The sequence below is a fragment of the Sclerotinia sclerotiorum genome, genomic scaffold (genome assembly GCF_000146945.2).
Source record: "Sclerotinia sclerotiorum 1980 UF-70 scaffold_6 genomic scaffold, whole genome shotgun sequence".
In the NCBI taxonomy this organism is placed as follows: domain Eukaryota; kingdom Fungi; phylum Ascomycota; class Leotiomycetes; order Helotiales; family Sclerotiniaceae; genus Sclerotinia; species Sclerotinia sclerotiorum.
In genome coordinates this window covers 1,558,650-1,575,729 of record NW_001820830.1, presented here as the reverse complement: position 1 = coordinate 1,575,729, position 17,080 = coordinate 1,558,650, and the positions used below count along the sequence as shown (strand labels likewise).

The 17,080-nt window shown below is 43.8% G+C and overlaps 9 protein-coding genes across 9 annotated transcripts; 4 read left to right on the top strand and 5 right to left on the bottom strand.

The window, feature by feature from the left end:
- Positions 1-976: 976 nt before the first annotated feature.
- On the bottom strand, positions 977-1,476 carry SS1G_05431 (predicted protein; the record flags this gene model as incomplete). The annotated part of the gene is made up of 2 exons (XM_001593953.1): positions 977-1,251; positions 1,458-1,476. 2 exons carry the CDS (start codon positions 1,474-1,476, stop codon positions 977-979), a joined length of 294 nt encoding a protein of 97 aa, XP_001594003.1.
- Positions 1,477-1,828: 352 nt separating this feature from the next.
- SS1G_05430 (hypothetical protein) lies at positions 1,829-3,346 on the top strand (the record flags this gene model as incomplete). Its single annotated transcript, XM_001593952.1, has 4 exons — positions 1,829-2,278; positions 2,333-2,465; positions 2,866-3,018; positions 3,300-3,346. 4 exons carry the CDS (start codon positions 1,829-1,831, stop codon positions 3,344-3,346), a joined length of 783 nt encoding a protein of 260 aa, XP_001594002.1.
- Positions 3,347-4,574: 1,228 nt separating this feature from the next.
- Positions 4,575-4,766, bottom strand: SS1G_05429 (predicted protein; the record flags this gene model as incomplete). The annotated part of the gene is made up of 1 exon (XM_001593951.1): positions 4,575-4,766. The coding sequence occupies one exon, from the start codon at positions 4,764-4,766 to the stop codon at positions 4,575-4,577; it is 192 nt and encodes a 63-aa protein (XP_001594001.1).
- A 1,472-nt stretch (positions 4,767-6,238) lies between these two features.
- On the top strand, positions 6,239-6,394 carry SS1G_05428 (predicted protein; the record flags this gene model as incomplete). Its single annotated transcript, XM_001593950.1, has 1 exon — positions 6,239-6,394. One exon carries the CDS (start codon positions 6,239-6,241, stop codon positions 6,392-6,394), a length of 156 nt encoding a protein of 51 aa, XP_001594000.1.
- Positions 6,395-8,414: 2,020 nt separating this feature from the next.
- SS1G_05427 (predicted protein) lies at positions 8,415-9,227 on the bottom strand (the record flags this gene model as incomplete). Its single annotated transcript, XM_001593949.1, has 5 exons — positions 8,415-8,470; positions 8,613-8,648; positions 8,769-8,919; positions 8,962-8,969; positions 9,098-9,227. The coding sequence occupies 5 exons, from the start codon at positions 9,225-9,227 to the stop codon at positions 8,415-8,417; spliced, it is 381 nt and encodes a 126-aa protein (XP_001593999.1).
- Positions 9,228-9,610: 383 nt separating this feature from the next.
- SS1G_05426 (hypothetical protein) lies at positions 9,611-11,596 on the top strand (the record flags this gene model as incomplete). Its single annotated transcript, XM_001593948.1, has 3 exons — positions 9,611-9,628; positions 9,710-10,421; positions 10,494-11,596. The coding sequence occupies 3 exons, from the start codon at positions 9,611-9,613 to the stop codon at positions 11,594-11,596; spliced, it is 1,833 nt and encodes a 610-aa protein (XP_001593998.1).
- Positions 11,597-11,880: 284 nt separating this feature from the next.
- Positions 11,881-13,487, bottom strand: SS1G_05425 (hypothetical protein; the record flags this gene model as incomplete). The annotated part of the gene is made up of 3 exons (XM_001593947.1): positions 11,881-12,994; positions 13,185-13,215; positions 13,334-13,487. The coding sequence occupies 3 exons, from the start codon at positions 13,485-13,487 to the stop codon at positions 11,881-11,883; spliced, it is 1,299 nt and encodes a 432-aa protein (XP_001593997.1).
- Positions 13,488-14,174: 687 nt separating this feature from the next.
- Positions 14,175-15,333, top strand: SS1G_05424 (hypothetical protein; the record flags this gene model as incomplete). Its single annotated transcript, XM_001593946.1, has 3 exons — positions 14,175-14,411; positions 14,503-14,984; positions 15,063-15,333. The coding sequence occupies 3 exons, from the start codon at positions 14,175-14,177 to the stop codon at positions 15,331-15,333; spliced, it is 990 nt and encodes a 329-aa protein (XP_001593996.1).
- Positions 15,334-16,034: 701 nt separating this feature from the next.
- Positions 16,035-17,033, bottom strand: SS1G_05423 (hypothetical protein; the record flags this gene model as incomplete). The annotated part of the gene is made up of 4 exons (XM_001593945.1): positions 16,035-16,044; positions 16,139-16,182; positions 16,225-16,252; positions 16,399-17,033. 4 exons carry the CDS (start codon positions 17,031-17,033, stop codon positions 16,035-16,037), a joined length of 717 nt encoding a protein of 238 aa, XP_001593995.1.
- Positions 17,034-17,080: the final 47 nt, after the last annotated feature.

The window sequence follows — 17,080 nt, the reverse complement described above, 5'->3', positions numbered from 1 at the left end:
GTAAGGGTACTAAAGAGCAAGGGAATGCCTTGAAGCCGCTCTTCCAGAAAACCGTCCAATTTACTCCAAACCGACTTGCACTTTTACTGGTTAGTTGCAACGCTTATTCGTCCCAAGAAAGGCGGTTTGTGTCAGAATATCACCAGTGCACCAGCAAATTCACTTGATCCATAAACTGTAGCAGGTTCCGCGAACAGACTCTTGAGTTATAGGTGGCATAATTCTTATATGGTCACGACCGCAACTTCGAGATAAGTTGGGGAACTTAGGGAGCTTGTACGGTATAGATGCTAGATGCAGACTTTTTAAAAGCTAGTATGCATACACATCTAAACTTGCATGACCTAGGGAAATACAGAACACGATAGTCATCCATCGCCTGAATGATTTCCATGGTAATTGCCAGAATAATAAGAAATGGCGCGTTATATCACCGTGTGTACTGTACACAATTGTTAACAATATTTGTACCTAGGTAGGCTCTAGGTGTATTGTAGCTAACAGTACACCTAACGCCTACCTGTTAAAACTTTGAAGGCTCAAGTCATACCCTGTACTCCACTATAACTCATCGTCAACCCTTCTAATGTAACTTTTCAAGGCTTAAGAATCTCCAATCTCCAAATGAGCATTGTGCTGCTAATTTGCCGATATGGCACTGAAAGAAGGATTCATACCAGTAGATCCCAACTTGGACTCACGGTTTGCGCGTCACTCGTCTCATATCCTTTTCTTAGCAAGCTGTCAAAAAGCCCTAATCCCAAACATGGTGAAGTGACAGGCAGGGTCACCCTTCAAAGCCTGAAAATTATGTCGAAAGAAGGATCCACGACATCTGAATTGGGTTATGCTCCGAGCATGCCTGCCCGCATTAAACAAGCATCTTTACCCTAGCCAATCCCCTCTACTAGCGGGTGCATAAGGAAAGTAACGGTCATTGCAGGCATGAGACCCCCTGGACCCACCCTGGACAATCCTAGAATTCATCCACAGCAGTGCCTGCACGTCCACATCGAGCACGCAGTACCGGTCGAGCAATACCAAAAGGCGGCGAAAACCCCGTAGGCCAATATGAAGCCAGACGGTCGTCCGGATCATCCCATCCATCGAGTATTATTATTTGTGCCAAGTTTGGGGCATCTGAAGTCACAGTCCCGGAAAGTAGACCCACACCCAATTTGTGACAGCAGGTGTTACTCTGGTATCCTACCAGGATCTCTTTGGTGGATTCGCGCTGATCGCCCACACCCACTGTCTTCGGGAGATCTGATATTAATATCTATCGATCCCTCTCGCCCTTCAAAGTTCCTGTATTCGCAGGCGTATCTTGAAAGCAAAAGGTTCAGCCAGTTTATATATATACCATCGACCCAGTGGAACACACGGGAGATCTCGAAGTAATAATCTAATCAACATCCTGCATCTTCTTACTCATCAAACTTCTATTCGACCTTTACAACACCCGACGGTAGACATCTTGGGTCTTGATCTACTTCCTATCGGGCTATGAATCTCTCTAGTCTCTTCCACGAACGAAAGAATCATCAACAACACTTCTCTCATTATAACAACGTTCCAGAAGTAATGGCTTCACCATTGGTTTCCAATCCTTATAGTGCCCAGGCTATGGCTCAACATTCTCCCTACACATACGTTAACGCACCTCAACCACCCCCTTCGCCACCCGTAGACGAAACTTCAAAATGCTCCCTACCATCTATTTCAAGTCTACTAGGTTTGGCCGATGGATCAAGTCCTACAGAGCAAACTCAGCAGCAGTCATCGCCACAGCAAGGTTAGTGCTCTCAGATCCTCCATTGTGTTTCAAATGATTGATTTTTTTCCCTCAGCTGCTATGAAGGAAGAATACAGACCTGAATCTGGACACCAGTACGGTCCTTCCCCATCAATGAGCTCACGAGGTGCTCTCCCACCCACACCTCCAATGCAATCTGACGGCGGCTTTGACGGCAGACAATCTCCATCTCAAGCATCAACTTCATCTTACTCAGTAGTCTCAGCACCAAGTTACTACTTCAATCCTTCCCAGGTGTCAGCCATCAACAATATGGAGCCCCACGCACAACGTCAGCCAATCCCCGTTGTTACTAGGAGGGTCTCGATGCCAGTGGCTCCAATGCAGTACACTCATTCACCATTCAACGGTTCATACACTATGTCTCCAGGAGCCCAGTCTTTGAGCTCCTACTACTCGAGTCCAATACAAACACAGTCCCCTCAAGTTCCTGGACTATATTATCAAAGACCACTTCCACAGGTATGCTATATATTTACTGTCAACAGAGTAACATTGTGACTAATAACCCAATAGCAATTTCCTCCAACGATGATGCCAGTGTCTGTGACTCTGACTCCATCCTCTGGTGCTAATCCATGGCAACATCACCACTACATCTCTCCTTCATCGGCTGCCTCATTCCCTCAATCACAAGATAGATACATCTGTCAGACTTGCAACAAAGCTTTCTCGAGACCGTCGAGTCTTCGAATTCACAGCCACTCACATACTGGCGAGAAACCCTTCAAGTGTCCCCATCAAAATTGCGGGAAGGCCTTCAGCGTAAGGAGCAACATGAAGAGGCATGAGCGAGGGTGCCACAGTTTCGAAAGTGTATCCATGGTCTGAGCGTTGTCGTCTTACTGGTTGAAACAGCCATGATAGATGATGACTTCGCTCGTCAATAATGTATAAGTAGCGGGGTATTGTGTGGGACGGCTTTCCTTACTCACGATACCCGTCCTTTGGTCTATAGTTCTTATTCTTGGGAGGATCTGTATATTTATGAGAGGCGTTTAGAAATACTGGGAGGGGGGGTGGATAATATCTGCGGTCTGCATTTACAGGGGCGTTAATGGCTATTAGTTCCTCGGAGGCTACGAGAGAACGGATTTACTATGTGAAGACAAAGTTGAGACAAAGGGATCGTAAGGTCGAGAATTGGCTTTGGGAAAAAAGAAAAGAATGGGATGAAGAATATTATGAAGAGATGCTTGCAGGTCCATCACCATTCTCTAGAGAATAGACAAATGATAGTGTAAAAGTAATGGAATCAATTCAAAAATGACACCCTCAAGGGGCATAGAAACAAACCTCATTCTTCTATCTTGAGCATCCACTGATTTTCAAACAGTTTCATATTTATTCGAAAGCTATCCATAACACTCTATTTTCTAATTTCTTGCAAGGGTCCCAAGGACAGGTTAATGAAGTTCCATGAGATAACTCAACTGTTTTCATATCGTACCATAATTTCTGACTCTATTTATTTTAATCACAGCTCCAGGAACATGTCACCCACATTCCCATCGACGAGCACTTAAATAACAATCTATACAAGACACTATCGCACATCCTACACGCAACATCTGGCGTTCAAACCCATCACAAGTACTTCCTAAAGTGGTCCTCACTGTCTCCACTTCCACTCCCTCCACAAGAAAAAAAAAACTCAGAAAATATGGAGAAGAATCAAAATAGGAGCACCAGACCACCTTCCTCTCCACTCTTCTACCCTTGGGAGCAACGTTGCTATGCAACTCGAACCTGGTCTTGTATCCACAGTAGACGTCAAGGACCCAGCGTGCAAGAAGATCTCCTGCATCTTGGGACTATCCGCCCATTATCAACGGTGGCTATGGTCACCAATCAACCTGCGTCGTTACGGAAATCACTAAACCGCTTCTGTGTACCTTTTTCCACTGCCACGGTGCCTCCTTTTCCTTTTGTCTCTCTCTATGTCCGCACGGTAGTATTGAAGGGCTTAGAAAAACATGGCCAAGTAAAGTTATTTGCGCAGCACAAATTTCGGCACTGCGCCCTCGAGTCATTTGTCGCCAAAGACGTCGCGGCTCCCTCGAGCTAGCACCATGAACAAGATTTGCAGATATGTACTCTGGGTGATGATCTACGGTTTAGAAGAACTTTAGATCGATAGATTGCCATTAGTGCTTGGCTGTGTAAATCAGAGAGTCCACAGTAGTGCTGTAAAAGAGTTTCAACGCATGTGAGGGGAACCTGGGAAGCAAATAAAGTTCCATCAGTTGCGAAAGCATGGTGGTGCAGTTCTAACTTTGTCACTGAGTGTGCAGCCGAGCTGTTAGCCCAACTGGGACATGAACTTGTGTCTATAATGTGTAGATGGCACGAGAGTGACGAAATCTAAAACCCGAAAAACAGCAGACGCAGACGCAGGTTATAGACAATGTGCTCCAGTTTGCGTTCTCGCTCCACAGCCCAGGAAGTAAACAAGCGAGGGTGTACAACAAATTACAGCACTTAGTTACCAAGAAATTGTAGCACTTTCCGCCGTTTCCGAGCACAATATCAATTACACACCTTTAATCTTTTTCGCAGCGAAATCAAGCCTTACTTCAACAAGGCCTGTCCTTCCCATTCTAGAGCTCTCACAGCGCTACAAACACACTTATAGCGAAATTTCAAATTATTACACACAACTAACTTCATCACCAACTTTGAATCCACTGGCAACCCTCGCAATTCAAGGAAGCCCCCGCAATCCACTTCTACACAACACTTTGATTTACTTTATCTCCTATCTGCCCAATCCCTTGCCAGGAGCCCTGTCAAGCTCTCGGGTATTTGAGTATGGCACATCACGAAATATCTCCACTGAAGGTCGTGTCAAGTTCGTGTTAAGCGATGGAACTTCTCCAGTGGTTGGCACTGATAATTGACCTTGAAGAGTCTCATTCATTGCCGCCCCCGTATCCTCATCCCTAGTCATATAGCCAAATTTAGATGTTATGTCTTCGTATCAGCAATTAAGACTCTCAGATATAACCCAGTTCATGATTCGTTCCCGGATCCAGCATAATATAAATATCTGTCGTTCCAGAAGGGGAATGCACCGAACTTCTTCAGTAGCGACATCCATCGGAGATTTGCTATGCCACGCTGTATATTTGCCGAATCCATCTTTGTACTCTAAAAGATGTGTGATCCTTCCATATCTCCTATTCCTGCTGGCAAATTGTATAAAATGCTTAATATATATTGATAGCTGGGTACTGTAGAAGGTTATTGAAAGGTACTATGGGTGGAGACTAAGGGGTCCAACCACCGCCAAGCACACTGATATTCATCTAAGCCCTACAACGTGTCTGAAATTATCATTACACGCACGGAATATATGCCTAAAGTTTGATATCGTAAAACTTATATTCTTCTTCCATGACATCGAATATCAGCGTAAATTAAAAGTCTAGGAAGCACTTCCCAAAACAATTCGACGTGTTGCAGGCATCATGGAAAGGGAACGGGAAAGGCTAATTTTACCACGTGGAATTTATGGGTAAGCGATAAGCTTTAGGATTTTTCTTCACTCATTAATATGTCGATATTAATTGATGTTCAGGTACTACCTAACGGAGCATAAAGATGGATCTTAATTGCTGTTGTATAGACAAGTAATGCGGAAATTTGTTAATAATGGTATATCAGAAGAATTAAGAGAGCAGTAACGGCGGCAATTAGACATTTTTAACGTAAATCCAGTCACCGCCATTAGAAAGAACCCACTACACGCCAGTACACGATTACAGGCCCTAACGAACGTTACCTGTCGTAGTGGTATATGTTTCAGAACCCGCGCAAAGGCCTAAGATCAGCACTCTGGGCACTGACTCGTAAGACAAGCGTCCTGCACGCAAAACGGTGAAGAAAATAGACATGACAACATAAAACAACGAGGAGGACCCGGTATCGCTGTCTACTCTGTAGATACTTGATCCCGGTTTTAGTGGATACATTTAACTTGCAATCGATCTGGGAGGGGCCTTGCTCCATTTATCATCCCCATCCCCCCATCATGCATTGGCAATGAACTGGGATGCTTTGTCGCTACGTATGCCATCAAATCAAATCTAATTGTGCAAAGCCAAAATAAAAGTCGGGTTAATCGTGGCTCATTGACATTCCGAATTACCTCAATTTACCCGATACTTTAAACTCTCCCGAGATCTTGCCCAACGCGCCAAAACAAAACCCATAGCGATATGCTGAACCCCCACGAAATAAAATGCTTCAAAAGCAACATGTAAACGAAGATGGAGATGGCATTCTGGCCGACGTTCTTTCTGAGTCTAGATATTCTTTGTAGATCATCGTACGATGTTTTGACAAGTCTCAGGTACCAAAACGTACCAAAGCTTTTTGTTTTGCTTTTCGAGACATAAAAAGCCAGCTACATTATTCCAAATGACGAGAGAAATCCCCGGAGGATTTACATGTGTCGAAGAAGATCACGGTAACTTTACCGAGATGAGATGGGATGCTTTTTGGGATAATGTCTCGGATGCCCTAGTCTGTCAACACTCAACGCGGTATGCTCGATTAAGATTGATTGCCCGATAATTGGAGATGATGTGGGAATGAATGGGTATTAAGATCAAGTAGGGGTCCTATGTAGGCGTCCATCAGGGGTATACGTCATTATTTGTAATTCTGTCAGTTGCTGCAATACTTGGTTAGCCAACACAAAAACATTTTCCCTTTTGAGAACCTTCCCTTTTCCCGAAAGAATTTCGGTACCAGGGTGCCATTCACACGCTGTGATGAAGCACAGGTGCCCTGCCCATGGCAGTGGGCTGATTCGAAAAGTCGGTTGTACTCAATGTGCATTCTTCATAGCGTTCCGGTGGAGGTATTGATCGTCCTGTCCCATTTTGTTGCAAGGTATTGTACCTAAATTTACTCAATTCATTCCGGAGTCATCAGTATGTTATTGCGCTGTCCAAGAATGTGAAAGAATCTAATCTAGAAATTTATCCGGGCATCAAGAGGAAAGATTTTCCTGGGTTGCATCATGCGCATGTCGATTCGGAATAATAAGAAAGCATTCACGTTTAACAGTCAACAATAAATGAAGCAAATAATTCGTATTTCTTTCAAGCACAGGATACCAATCCTAAGATGCTATTATTATTTGTTGCAAAGATGGATAGGCGTACAATGTTTGAACTTCACTTCCTATAACCATTACAATGTACATAGTCATCACTTTATATGTAAATCATCAAGATTTACAGATGATCGATTACTATTTTCGGTTGAGGACATGAAGTAGCTTAATTCAATACTAGATTAGCTTTTACGGTTGTCTTATCTATTTCCATTGATCATGAGACTAGAATTCCTCAAACTTTGGTCAAGATGTTTATTTGACCTTTGAGGAACAGTGTTCCGAAGCGGCGAAATTCCACTGCAATAGAATCGAGTTTCATGGAAGATAAAATGATAACTATTTTAGATTAAAAATGACGCGGATGTATGCACAGTTCAAGGTCATCACGATGACTGACAAAGAATCAGAGGGTTTGAAACAAGCAGTTCCTCAATCTACGAGACTACATGGGCCAATTTCATGCTATCAGTCTTGCAGCGCTAAACAATCACAACTTTAGAAACAGAAACACATTACAGGAGCGCAATTCTTCTCGCTATTAGATAAATGCAGAAAAGTGCTGTGTAAAGCTCGAAACTTGCCTATACTACGTTCTTCCCACTCAATATATACAGCAGTTCGACACCTCGGCTGAACCAGAAATTCTTTTTCTTGCCAGGCTTTCAACCCACCTTCCCCTTCCACCCACGACACCCCCTCTTTTTACTCATTTGATAGCCACTTCCTTTTCACAATGAATCACCGCTATAGTTAAATCAGAAAGCCGTGAGCCACGGGCTAAGAGGAGAAGCCTTCACCTATCCATCCTACATTAGGGATTATGGTTTGGACTGCCGTTCGACGAGTATAACTGATTTGTTTGAGGGCACTTTCCCTCAATAGATAGATATGGCTCCAATTCTGGCATTTTAGTTAAATTCTAACAGTGCCAGTGATTTAACTAAAGAGAGCCCATCGATCCTGATGCTTACGCCCAAATTTTGACAATGTCTCTAAAGTTTCTTTCACTCTTATGTTTTATTTGATCCGACTTCTCCAAAATTTGCATAACGTGTTCTAAAGATATATGATCGGAGCCTTGTTATAAAACGTTATGACAGGTTATCGTCAGTGGTCTGGGATCACAAGGTTCCTAACCTATGGGATGGGTATGTGAGTACATGCATTCCGCAGGGTTTGATATGATGGACATGCCAGGGCACGATAAAAGGGCGATCACCGCACCCGTTACGTGCTCTTTGTGCTACTATGCCTTCTTGCAAAATGCATGTTTGAATTGCCATCACAAAAACACACCCCAGCGTTTTGATCTGAATGTGCCGAACCATCCACCGTGGAGCAATGAACAGATCAATGATCAGCTAAATTATGAACAATGCGATGTCAACAGGGGCATATTGAGGCTGCAATGAACCTGGAGAGATTCACCTTGCTTTCTCGTGCGCAAAGTCGCCATGACAACTTAAGGCTTCAAGCTTTTGTCGACTTTCGAGTGCTATCACCATCAGCGTGCCCTCCGTAAAGCTCTACCCCTTGGTTCAATGCAAGCTTGTTATTTGGGCATGTTGTATGTAGATTTGTAGATCTGGTGTGATAGGAATTCTGTGATTCATATCCCAATCAAACAGCAAAAGTTGATGTAGCTTTGGGCTACAAGAAAGCTCATACCTTGACGAACCGCTTTAAATATTAAGACTGCTTGCGCTTTAAGAGTATTAGAGAAGTGCACAGTCGATGCCAGATGACACTATTAAGCTCAATGAAATGAAAGAGTGCAAAATAAGCGAAAAAGGTCGAGACAAAAAAAAAGAAGCCGCCCATTACTTTGAAATTGACGATTCTCAAATTCGAAGTGGTTGCTTGCATTAGACAGAATAGCAGAGGCCAATAGCGCTTTCATTTCTGTTTTTCCAGTCCAGTTTTGAGCCCCGATAGTGTAATATTTCGAGCTCCAGTTTGGAAGTAGGTAAAAAACCTTATGATATTGTATTTAGAGCTTTGTCTGCCAGATACTTACCGAAGATACTAGAGGGAAAAGTTCATATACTTGGAAGCGGAAAGCTGGCTCATGGAACTGGTCGTGCTGATGAGATCATATTAAGTTCTAGTCGATGAGGAACTTCCTATCAACGAGCTTTCACCTTGATACTTACCAGGGAAAGAGAAGTAGGGAAGCATCAGAGAATTCGAAAATTTCCTTGTGGAGTCATCTCCAGTTCCGTCCACAAGTCGATAGCCTAGAAATTGAATTTCACGATGTCCCATTGAAACCCTTTTGATCATGGTTTGCTCGGCTAGCAATAACTGATCCAAAATATGCCTGAATAATACAGTGTTGTATACAACTGATAGAAAACAATGTTACTACACAATGCGACCTGAAAGAAGATAGATGTCGAAATCGAAATCCATTGAGTGGGGTTTAAATATCACGTGAACTAAAAGACAAGGCTGATGAGTCCGGTAAAATGGTGGCCCGAGCTTTCAATCCAGCGTAGCCTTGGATCGCATTTTAGCAGTTTAAAGCAATCAGCATTGCTTCCTGATATTAATAACTACAACGACTCTCAATTTGTGGACGAGCTTATTAATTGCAAAAGTGGAAATATATCAAAGACACAATCATGGATTCTATGGATATAGATACGCCGATGGAAATATCTCAAATGGATGATAAAGTCGAGGTAAGCTTAACGGGCCGTCTTTGAACAGAGCCTTGCATGGCATTTGAGATATTCAAATTTCCGCCATTGACACACATATAGTTAAACAATGCTGAAGTACCATCCGAAGCTCCAAATGACGTTCCACTTCAAGAACCGACTGAAGCACCAATTGAGGCACCGATAGAATCCCTATTTGACACCCCAGAACCTCAAAAATCCAAACCTACACCTTCTAAATCTAAGATATCAAACAATGCGCCTGGTTATCGATACAAGTATCCAGAGGCCAAACCGACACCCCCCGGTGTAGATGATGACAGATGGAATAAGATCTACGTGGCTGCAGATTCTCGATTCTATAACAGAGCCAAAAAGAATGCGTCGGAATCTAGAAAGATCAGACTGACTGGTGAAACTTATCAACTCGCTCTCAGAATCTTGAAGGAGAGAGATGAGAAGGAAGCTGAAGCCGCGGCAGATTTGGCAGCTGGCATCGTACCGGCTCCGAAAAGAATTCCCAAGCCCAAACCTCCACCAAGGCCAAAGGCTCCATCCACAAGCTCCCGGGACGGCACACCGAGTTTTAATGATAGAGTACCACTAAGTATTTCCGAGCAAATTAAGAGTGAAGGCCGTGCTCGAAAGACACTGCCGTCTTCTAGCCAAGGCTCTCCTGGACCGTCTGGCCCTAAGCATAGCAGTCCTGCGCCATCACAAATGAAGTCGGAGAAGGCCGAGAAATCACTACCAAAGAAAAAGAGCACCGTTACTTCTACCAAGAAAGCCCGACCTAAGGGGGCCAAACCTGAAGGTAACATTGCCCGCCACTGCAAAGCTAAGCATGGTCCTTTCACAGACTAACACTTTTGGACAGGCCCTACAGAAGCTAGATCACAACGCAACAGCGCCACTCCTGGATTAAGAAACCCTTCCGACGACGATGACAGCAACGATGGCGGCGAATACTGTATATGTCGCGGTCCTGATGATCACCGAATGATGATTTTTTGTGAGGGAGGTTGTCAAGATTGGTATCATTGCTCATGTATCGATGTTGATGTCGAGGATGCGAAAGAACTTCTCGATCGATTTATTTGTCCAAATTGCAGCTCTGAAAGTGAATTTACTACCTGGAAGCGAATTTGCAGATACCATAATGTTGATGGATGTAGGAAGGCTGCTCGTGTCATGGATGATCCACCTAGCAAGTATTGCAGCGACGAGCACGCAACTGCATTTTGGGAATTTGTTGCTGAAAAATTACGGGCCAATAAAAAACGTACCATAGGTGGAGCCTTGAGCGGCGAAGAATTTGGAGCATTATTGAGTTCATGTAAGACAGCAACAGATTTCCATGCTCTTGGTTCGAGACCGAAGTTGCCAATACCTGAAGGCCACGACCCAAGTCAACCACTGGGTCTCAATTATCTGCTCCCCGAAGAAGAATCCGCCATAAGCAAGATTAAGGCCAGACGCGCAATCATTGAACAACGTATTGAAAGTTTCAAAACCGCTCAAAAACTTTTGATTATGATGAACCGGCGCGCCAAGATTGCACAAGAACACCCAGATGTTGATGTCAAGGAGATTTGCGGGTATGATAATCGTCTCGCCCTAAACGAGTATGAGTTCGGTGCTTGGTGTGCAAGTGAAGAAGGCAAAGGCTATCTCGCCACTGGGGTTCTTGGTCCTCGTACCGAGGAAACAAAGCATATTGGTGAAACTACTCCATATCCTGGTCAAGTCGTTCCCGATACAGGAGATCTACCTGATGAGCTAAAGAATCTGTGTATCAAGCCTCTCAAGAAATGTAAACACAACGGCTGGCGTGGCAACCATGCAGAGCAATACGCGTATGCAACAAAGACTTTGACGGAAGAACTCGCAAAGTTGAGCAAGCAAGAGGCTTCTATAATTGAAGATGCAGAAACCAGAGAAGCTACCAAGGATTACAATGCCGAAAACACGGTGGAGCAACTTTTTTAAACTGCAGTTTTTGTTTGCTTTCTTACTCTGCTACCTTTAGGCTCTGGGGTTCCCTCGAGGCGTTGGGATACATCAATTACGGGGCTAGAGATTTACATGGTATGGAGAAATTGGGAATATGGGAACGAAGGTTGAATTGGCGTTTTGAACTAAGGGCATGATGGTACCTATACCCGGGCGGAGTTTCCATTTTAATAAGTTCTATCCAATGTACTCATCGTCACAATTGTAAATATGCACATCAAGATGACTGTATGTATTATTAATTTAAATACCCACTCAAACTAAGATACCTCAACCCCAAACTCATCATCCCCCTCATTTCTCACCCATCCACCCAAACACCCCCTAACTTCCCCCTTAACCCTCCTCCTCTCCCCCAATATCTCACTTCCCTTCATCTCCTTATACGTCCCCGACCCCAAGCAACTCCTCATCCTCTCTACAACCCCATTCCCCATCCCCTCCATCGCCGCAACCCTCCCCAAAACCTCCAATCCCACCTTCCATGCTCGTCTCCTACAAACCCTACTAGCACCCCTCACATCAAACTGTTTTCTCCCCTGCAACGCACCATTTACCAGGGTCTCGCCGCCTGTTTTCCCATCGCCACGAATCCATGATGTGGATATATTGCTACTTACATATTCTAGCGTTTTTGCAGTATGCGTTTCGCTGCGACGGGAATAGATGAATTCTTTCGTGGTGGTTTGGATACTCAGTTCGTGGTATTCGTAGCCGGTTTTTCTTTTTTGAGTCGTCTCCTGACTGCGCTTTTTGAGCGTGCATAATCGTGTACGGAAACACCGTGTGAAGCCTATGGTGTTGTTTTGGGTGCTAGGGAGGATGAGAGATTGGAGATATATGTATTGAGGGGAGATGAAGAGGGAGGTGAGAGAGGAGAGGAGTGATGTGTATTGCGTGGATGCTAGTTTGTCGGAGCAGGATTTCGAGAGTGTGGGAGGTGCATCTGGACGTGATGGTTTGCGGCGCACGCGGCCGAGCAGTTGGAAGTTGGCTCGGCCGGGAAGTTGGATGTTTTCTTCTTGGTCTTCAGCCCCAGGGTTAGGAGGGGGTAACGCCCATGGCGTTGCGTCTTCTTGTGCCGCCATGGTAAGTTCCATACTTGCGTCGCCGCAGGGTGCTTCGGAACAGTACATGAAGAGTTTGATGTGCGGTTTTAATTCGAAGGGTTGGAATGCATCGTGTGTGATGGTTTCCGGCAGACGGTGTTGGAGATATTGTGAGGGGATTGAGGGGGTGGAGAGGAGAGCGAGGATCTCTTGTAGAAGGAAATGGTTGAAAGAGCGGAGACAGAGGATTTCGGCGTGCCAGTCGTGGAGGACGTTACCTTGTGCTTGGGGAAGTTTGGAGTGCGGGAGACATTTCATGCCGGTTCTGGGATGGGGATTGTGTTAGGATGAGAACCTCGGGAGGGAATCGATATGATGGATGGTAGTTTGTGAAAAGGAAGAGGAATTGATGGTTACTTGAAACGTGACTTTACGTTCCGCAACCATCATTATCTTCATATACAATTCGTATACTAGGGAACGTAGATCCATCCTTAAAAATAGAAACAACTCACGCAAGAGAAAGACAAGTTAATCCATTCTCACCTACCTCAAATCAGCCTTTCCGTTCAAATAGATAGATAAATACCAAGCTCAAAATCATCATCACAGATACACGGATAAAACCCCCACCCCGCAAAAAATTAAATAAGAAAAAACCTACCAGAAGCAACAATCCCACTAAGCGGAACCCATTCCCTAACTCCCTCTCCCCTATTCAACGGTTTCCTCTTCGCGGGTAACTCGTCGAATTGTTTTAACACCACATTTGCTATTTCGTCACCTGATGGATCATTGATTTGGGTGGTTTGATCCATATCTCTTCTTTTTTCCTGTTGTTATTTCGTATTATATCATATCTATCATATTATATTATAGGAGATATCATTAATATAAAATTATCGTCAGGAATAGAAAATACAACAGTAACCTTAACCTCAAGGGTTCGAATCAAATTCCTTGCAGTAATTTTCATGTGGGGTTGACACTAATGGAAAAGAACTTTCTTTATTTGGGGCTTCGGGCTGGCTAGTCCCGCCTCATTCTCATTCTCATGCAAGTTCCCCGCTACACTAGGGAATTGAGCTGAATGATGTGTGTATTCTGTGTGGGGATGCGAAGATCTGGATCTGAGGGATGGATGTCCGGTTTTGATTACCGCGTTGAGGGGTTGGAGGGGTAGGTGGGACATAGTAAGTGTTTGTAATTGCTTATAGAGGATTTGTTAATATTGATTTTGAGCTATTTCATCTATTCTTTTTGGAAATTGTGTAGATATAAAGGAAGGGTTTAGGATGGGAGTTCATCATTATTCCAATATATTTTATTTCATTTTCTTCGAGATTTTTAACTTCATTTGAAGTTATCTATCATCTATCATCTACCCCGCATCTCAAGCTTCACATACACACACAACACACTCACATAGACACACACATTTGCCCTCTCAATCTCATTCCAATTCCACATAATATATACCACCATATAAAACTACCTATCTCACCATGGATCCTACGCAAACCACCATTCCCCCAATGAAAGATCTAACCATCGACAACATTACCGAAAACACCATCCGGATAAACTCCCAAGGAAGCGATGAACGTCTCACATACGTGATGGAAAGACTCGTTACGCATCTCCACGATTTCGCCCGCGAAACTCGTTTAAGTACTAAAGAATGGATGGCGGCTTTAGATTTCTTGGTGAGAGTCGGTCAGATATCAAGTGATGTGAGACATGTACGTATACATACATATTTAAATAAAAGTTTCATGTTTATTCCATTCCCACCCTCAACAAAAAAAGAATAATAATACTAAACGAAAAAAGGAATTCATCCTCCTATCCGATATCCTCGGTCTCTCCCTCCTAGTCGACGCAATCGACCACCCCAAACCACCCTCCTCAACCGAAGGAAGCGTCCTCGGACCCTTCCACACACACGATGCAGAAACCATGACCCAGGGGGAAAAAATATCCCATGACCCCCAAGGCGAACCCTGTCTAATACTCTGCAGCGTCAAAGACGTAAACGGAGCCCCTATCCCAGACGTCAAGATCGACATCTGGGAAACAGATTCTACGGGGCACTATGACGTGCAGCGAGAAAATCGCACCGAGCCCGATGGTCGCTGTATCATGCAGAGTGATGCGCAGGGAGAATTCTGGTTTAGGGCTATTGTTCCCGTACCTTATCCAATTCCTCATGATGGTCCTGTAGGCCAGTTGTTGAAGTTGTTGAAGAGACATCCCTGGAGACCGGCGCATATGCATTTTATGTTTCAGAAGACGGGATGGGATCATCTTATCACGTTTGTTTCCCTCCTCCCCCTACCTACCTTTCTACCAAAATCCCATCCCATCATCTACTAATATAACCCCCTCAAAAGCGCATTATATATCCGCGGCGACCCGTACGAATCCTCCGACGCGGTATTCGGAGTCAAGGAATCACTAATTGTGAATTTTGAACCAGCGACTGCGGAAATCGCAGAGATGTATTCTGTACCTGTCGGATCGAAAGTTTTGAAACATGATTTTGTTTTGGTGAGTGAGAGGGAGACGGAAGAGTTGAGGGATCGGAATGCGTTGATGGCGTTGGAGGCTTTGGGTTTGAAGGTTAAATTGTTGGATCATTTGCCTGTGCCGGATCTTGATTGATTAGTTAATTAGAGCAACATTGAAGTTGATTATGGTAATGGTTATGGCTATGGTATATTAATACTAAGGATCTAGAAAGATACCCCGTTTCCAAAGACCTCGAGCTCGGGCTCATCCCCATCATTGAATATTGATGAAAGATACCTTATTTAAATAGAAGCCCTTTAAAATCTACTCCAGAGACTTATCAACTATCATTTTCTATCCTTTCCTTCTCACTTATTTATTTACCTAGGTACCTAGATAATTATATTCCAATATCCCAACTACAACCCTAAGACTACTTCTAATTCTAACAAGAAGCAGAGAAAATCACAACACAACACAAGGCAATCAATCGCATACTTTCTTGCATACTTACATATACAAAACAATAAAGTGGATTACTAACCTAGCACCAATACAAAAAAAAAAGAAGAAAGTCTTCTCTTCTATCCCATTCCGGCACCTCTAAACTGCAAAGGTATATTCAATCTACCTCACATTTCCCACACAATACCATAAGATACCACTACAAAACATATAAATTTTATATAAATCTTACTTAAATTAATCGCTACCTATCTACGATTAAACCAGATTAAACCAGATATCCATCCATCCATTATATTATTACAAGGAATTATATTCCCTTATAAATTATACTACCTACCTACCTACCTATCTACATAACTAACCAACTAAAATAAAACAAATAAAAATTATAAAATCCTACTAATTAGCAACCATAGCATAGCGTAGCGTAAGGTATATAATATTTGCAAAAAAAAAAAAAAAAAAATAGGTTCAATCGATCGATACATACATAGATGCTAATGCTAATGCTAAAAATACAAGACGAGTAGATACCTACTAACTAATTAGTGTCCCTCCACAAAATGCCATATATACAGTTCTAACCACCTTTCCTATTTTGCGCCTAATAAAACCTAGGTAGGTATTAATGCCTTCCCTCCTTGTAGGTACACACACAATGTAAACACCCAAGCACCGTAACAAACCAAATCTAAATAGCCTCCAAAAGAAAACGCAGCCCTAACAAGCGCCAAAAAAAAAGAAGCCTACTCCAATCCAGCGACCCTCCTCGGCCAACTCATCAAAGCCTCCCAACCACCCGGTAAAATACCACTAATCCCACCAATCTCCCTGCGCACCATATTACCCAACCACCAAAAAGTTTTCCCCAAATCCAAATCCTCACCATTTCTCATCTCCAGAACGATCCTATCAGTAGGACCACCTCCCTCAACCAAACACGTCGCCATGGCAAAATAGTAGGCGAAAATGACCAAAGCACGCGGCTGTTTCTCTTCTACTAGATCGATGAAGAGTTTAGGGACTTGGAGACCGAAGGCTGTGAAGCGGCGGGCGGTGGCCATGGGGTGTTCTTGTTGGATGATGTTGAGGTGGATGGAGGAGAGGTAGGAGAGCGTTTGGATGTATGCTGCTAGATGGGAGGGAGGGATGGAGGGATCGGGAGATCCGTCCTCGGGGTAGTAAGCCTTTGGGGAGAGGGAGATGTGCGGGGAGGGATAGGTGAGGATTGTGTTGAGGAGGGGATGGATTTCTGGACGGTTGAGTCGTTCTTCTGGTTTGGTGAGCGCGGGCTTGGTGCGTAGGAGTGCCATTGCTTTGGCGTTGGGATCATGTCTTATCATGCCTAGTGCTACGGCAAATACAGATGCGGTTCCCCGGGCCATCTGTAACCAATGCGTAGGTAGTGTGTATGGTTCATACAACGAATTTG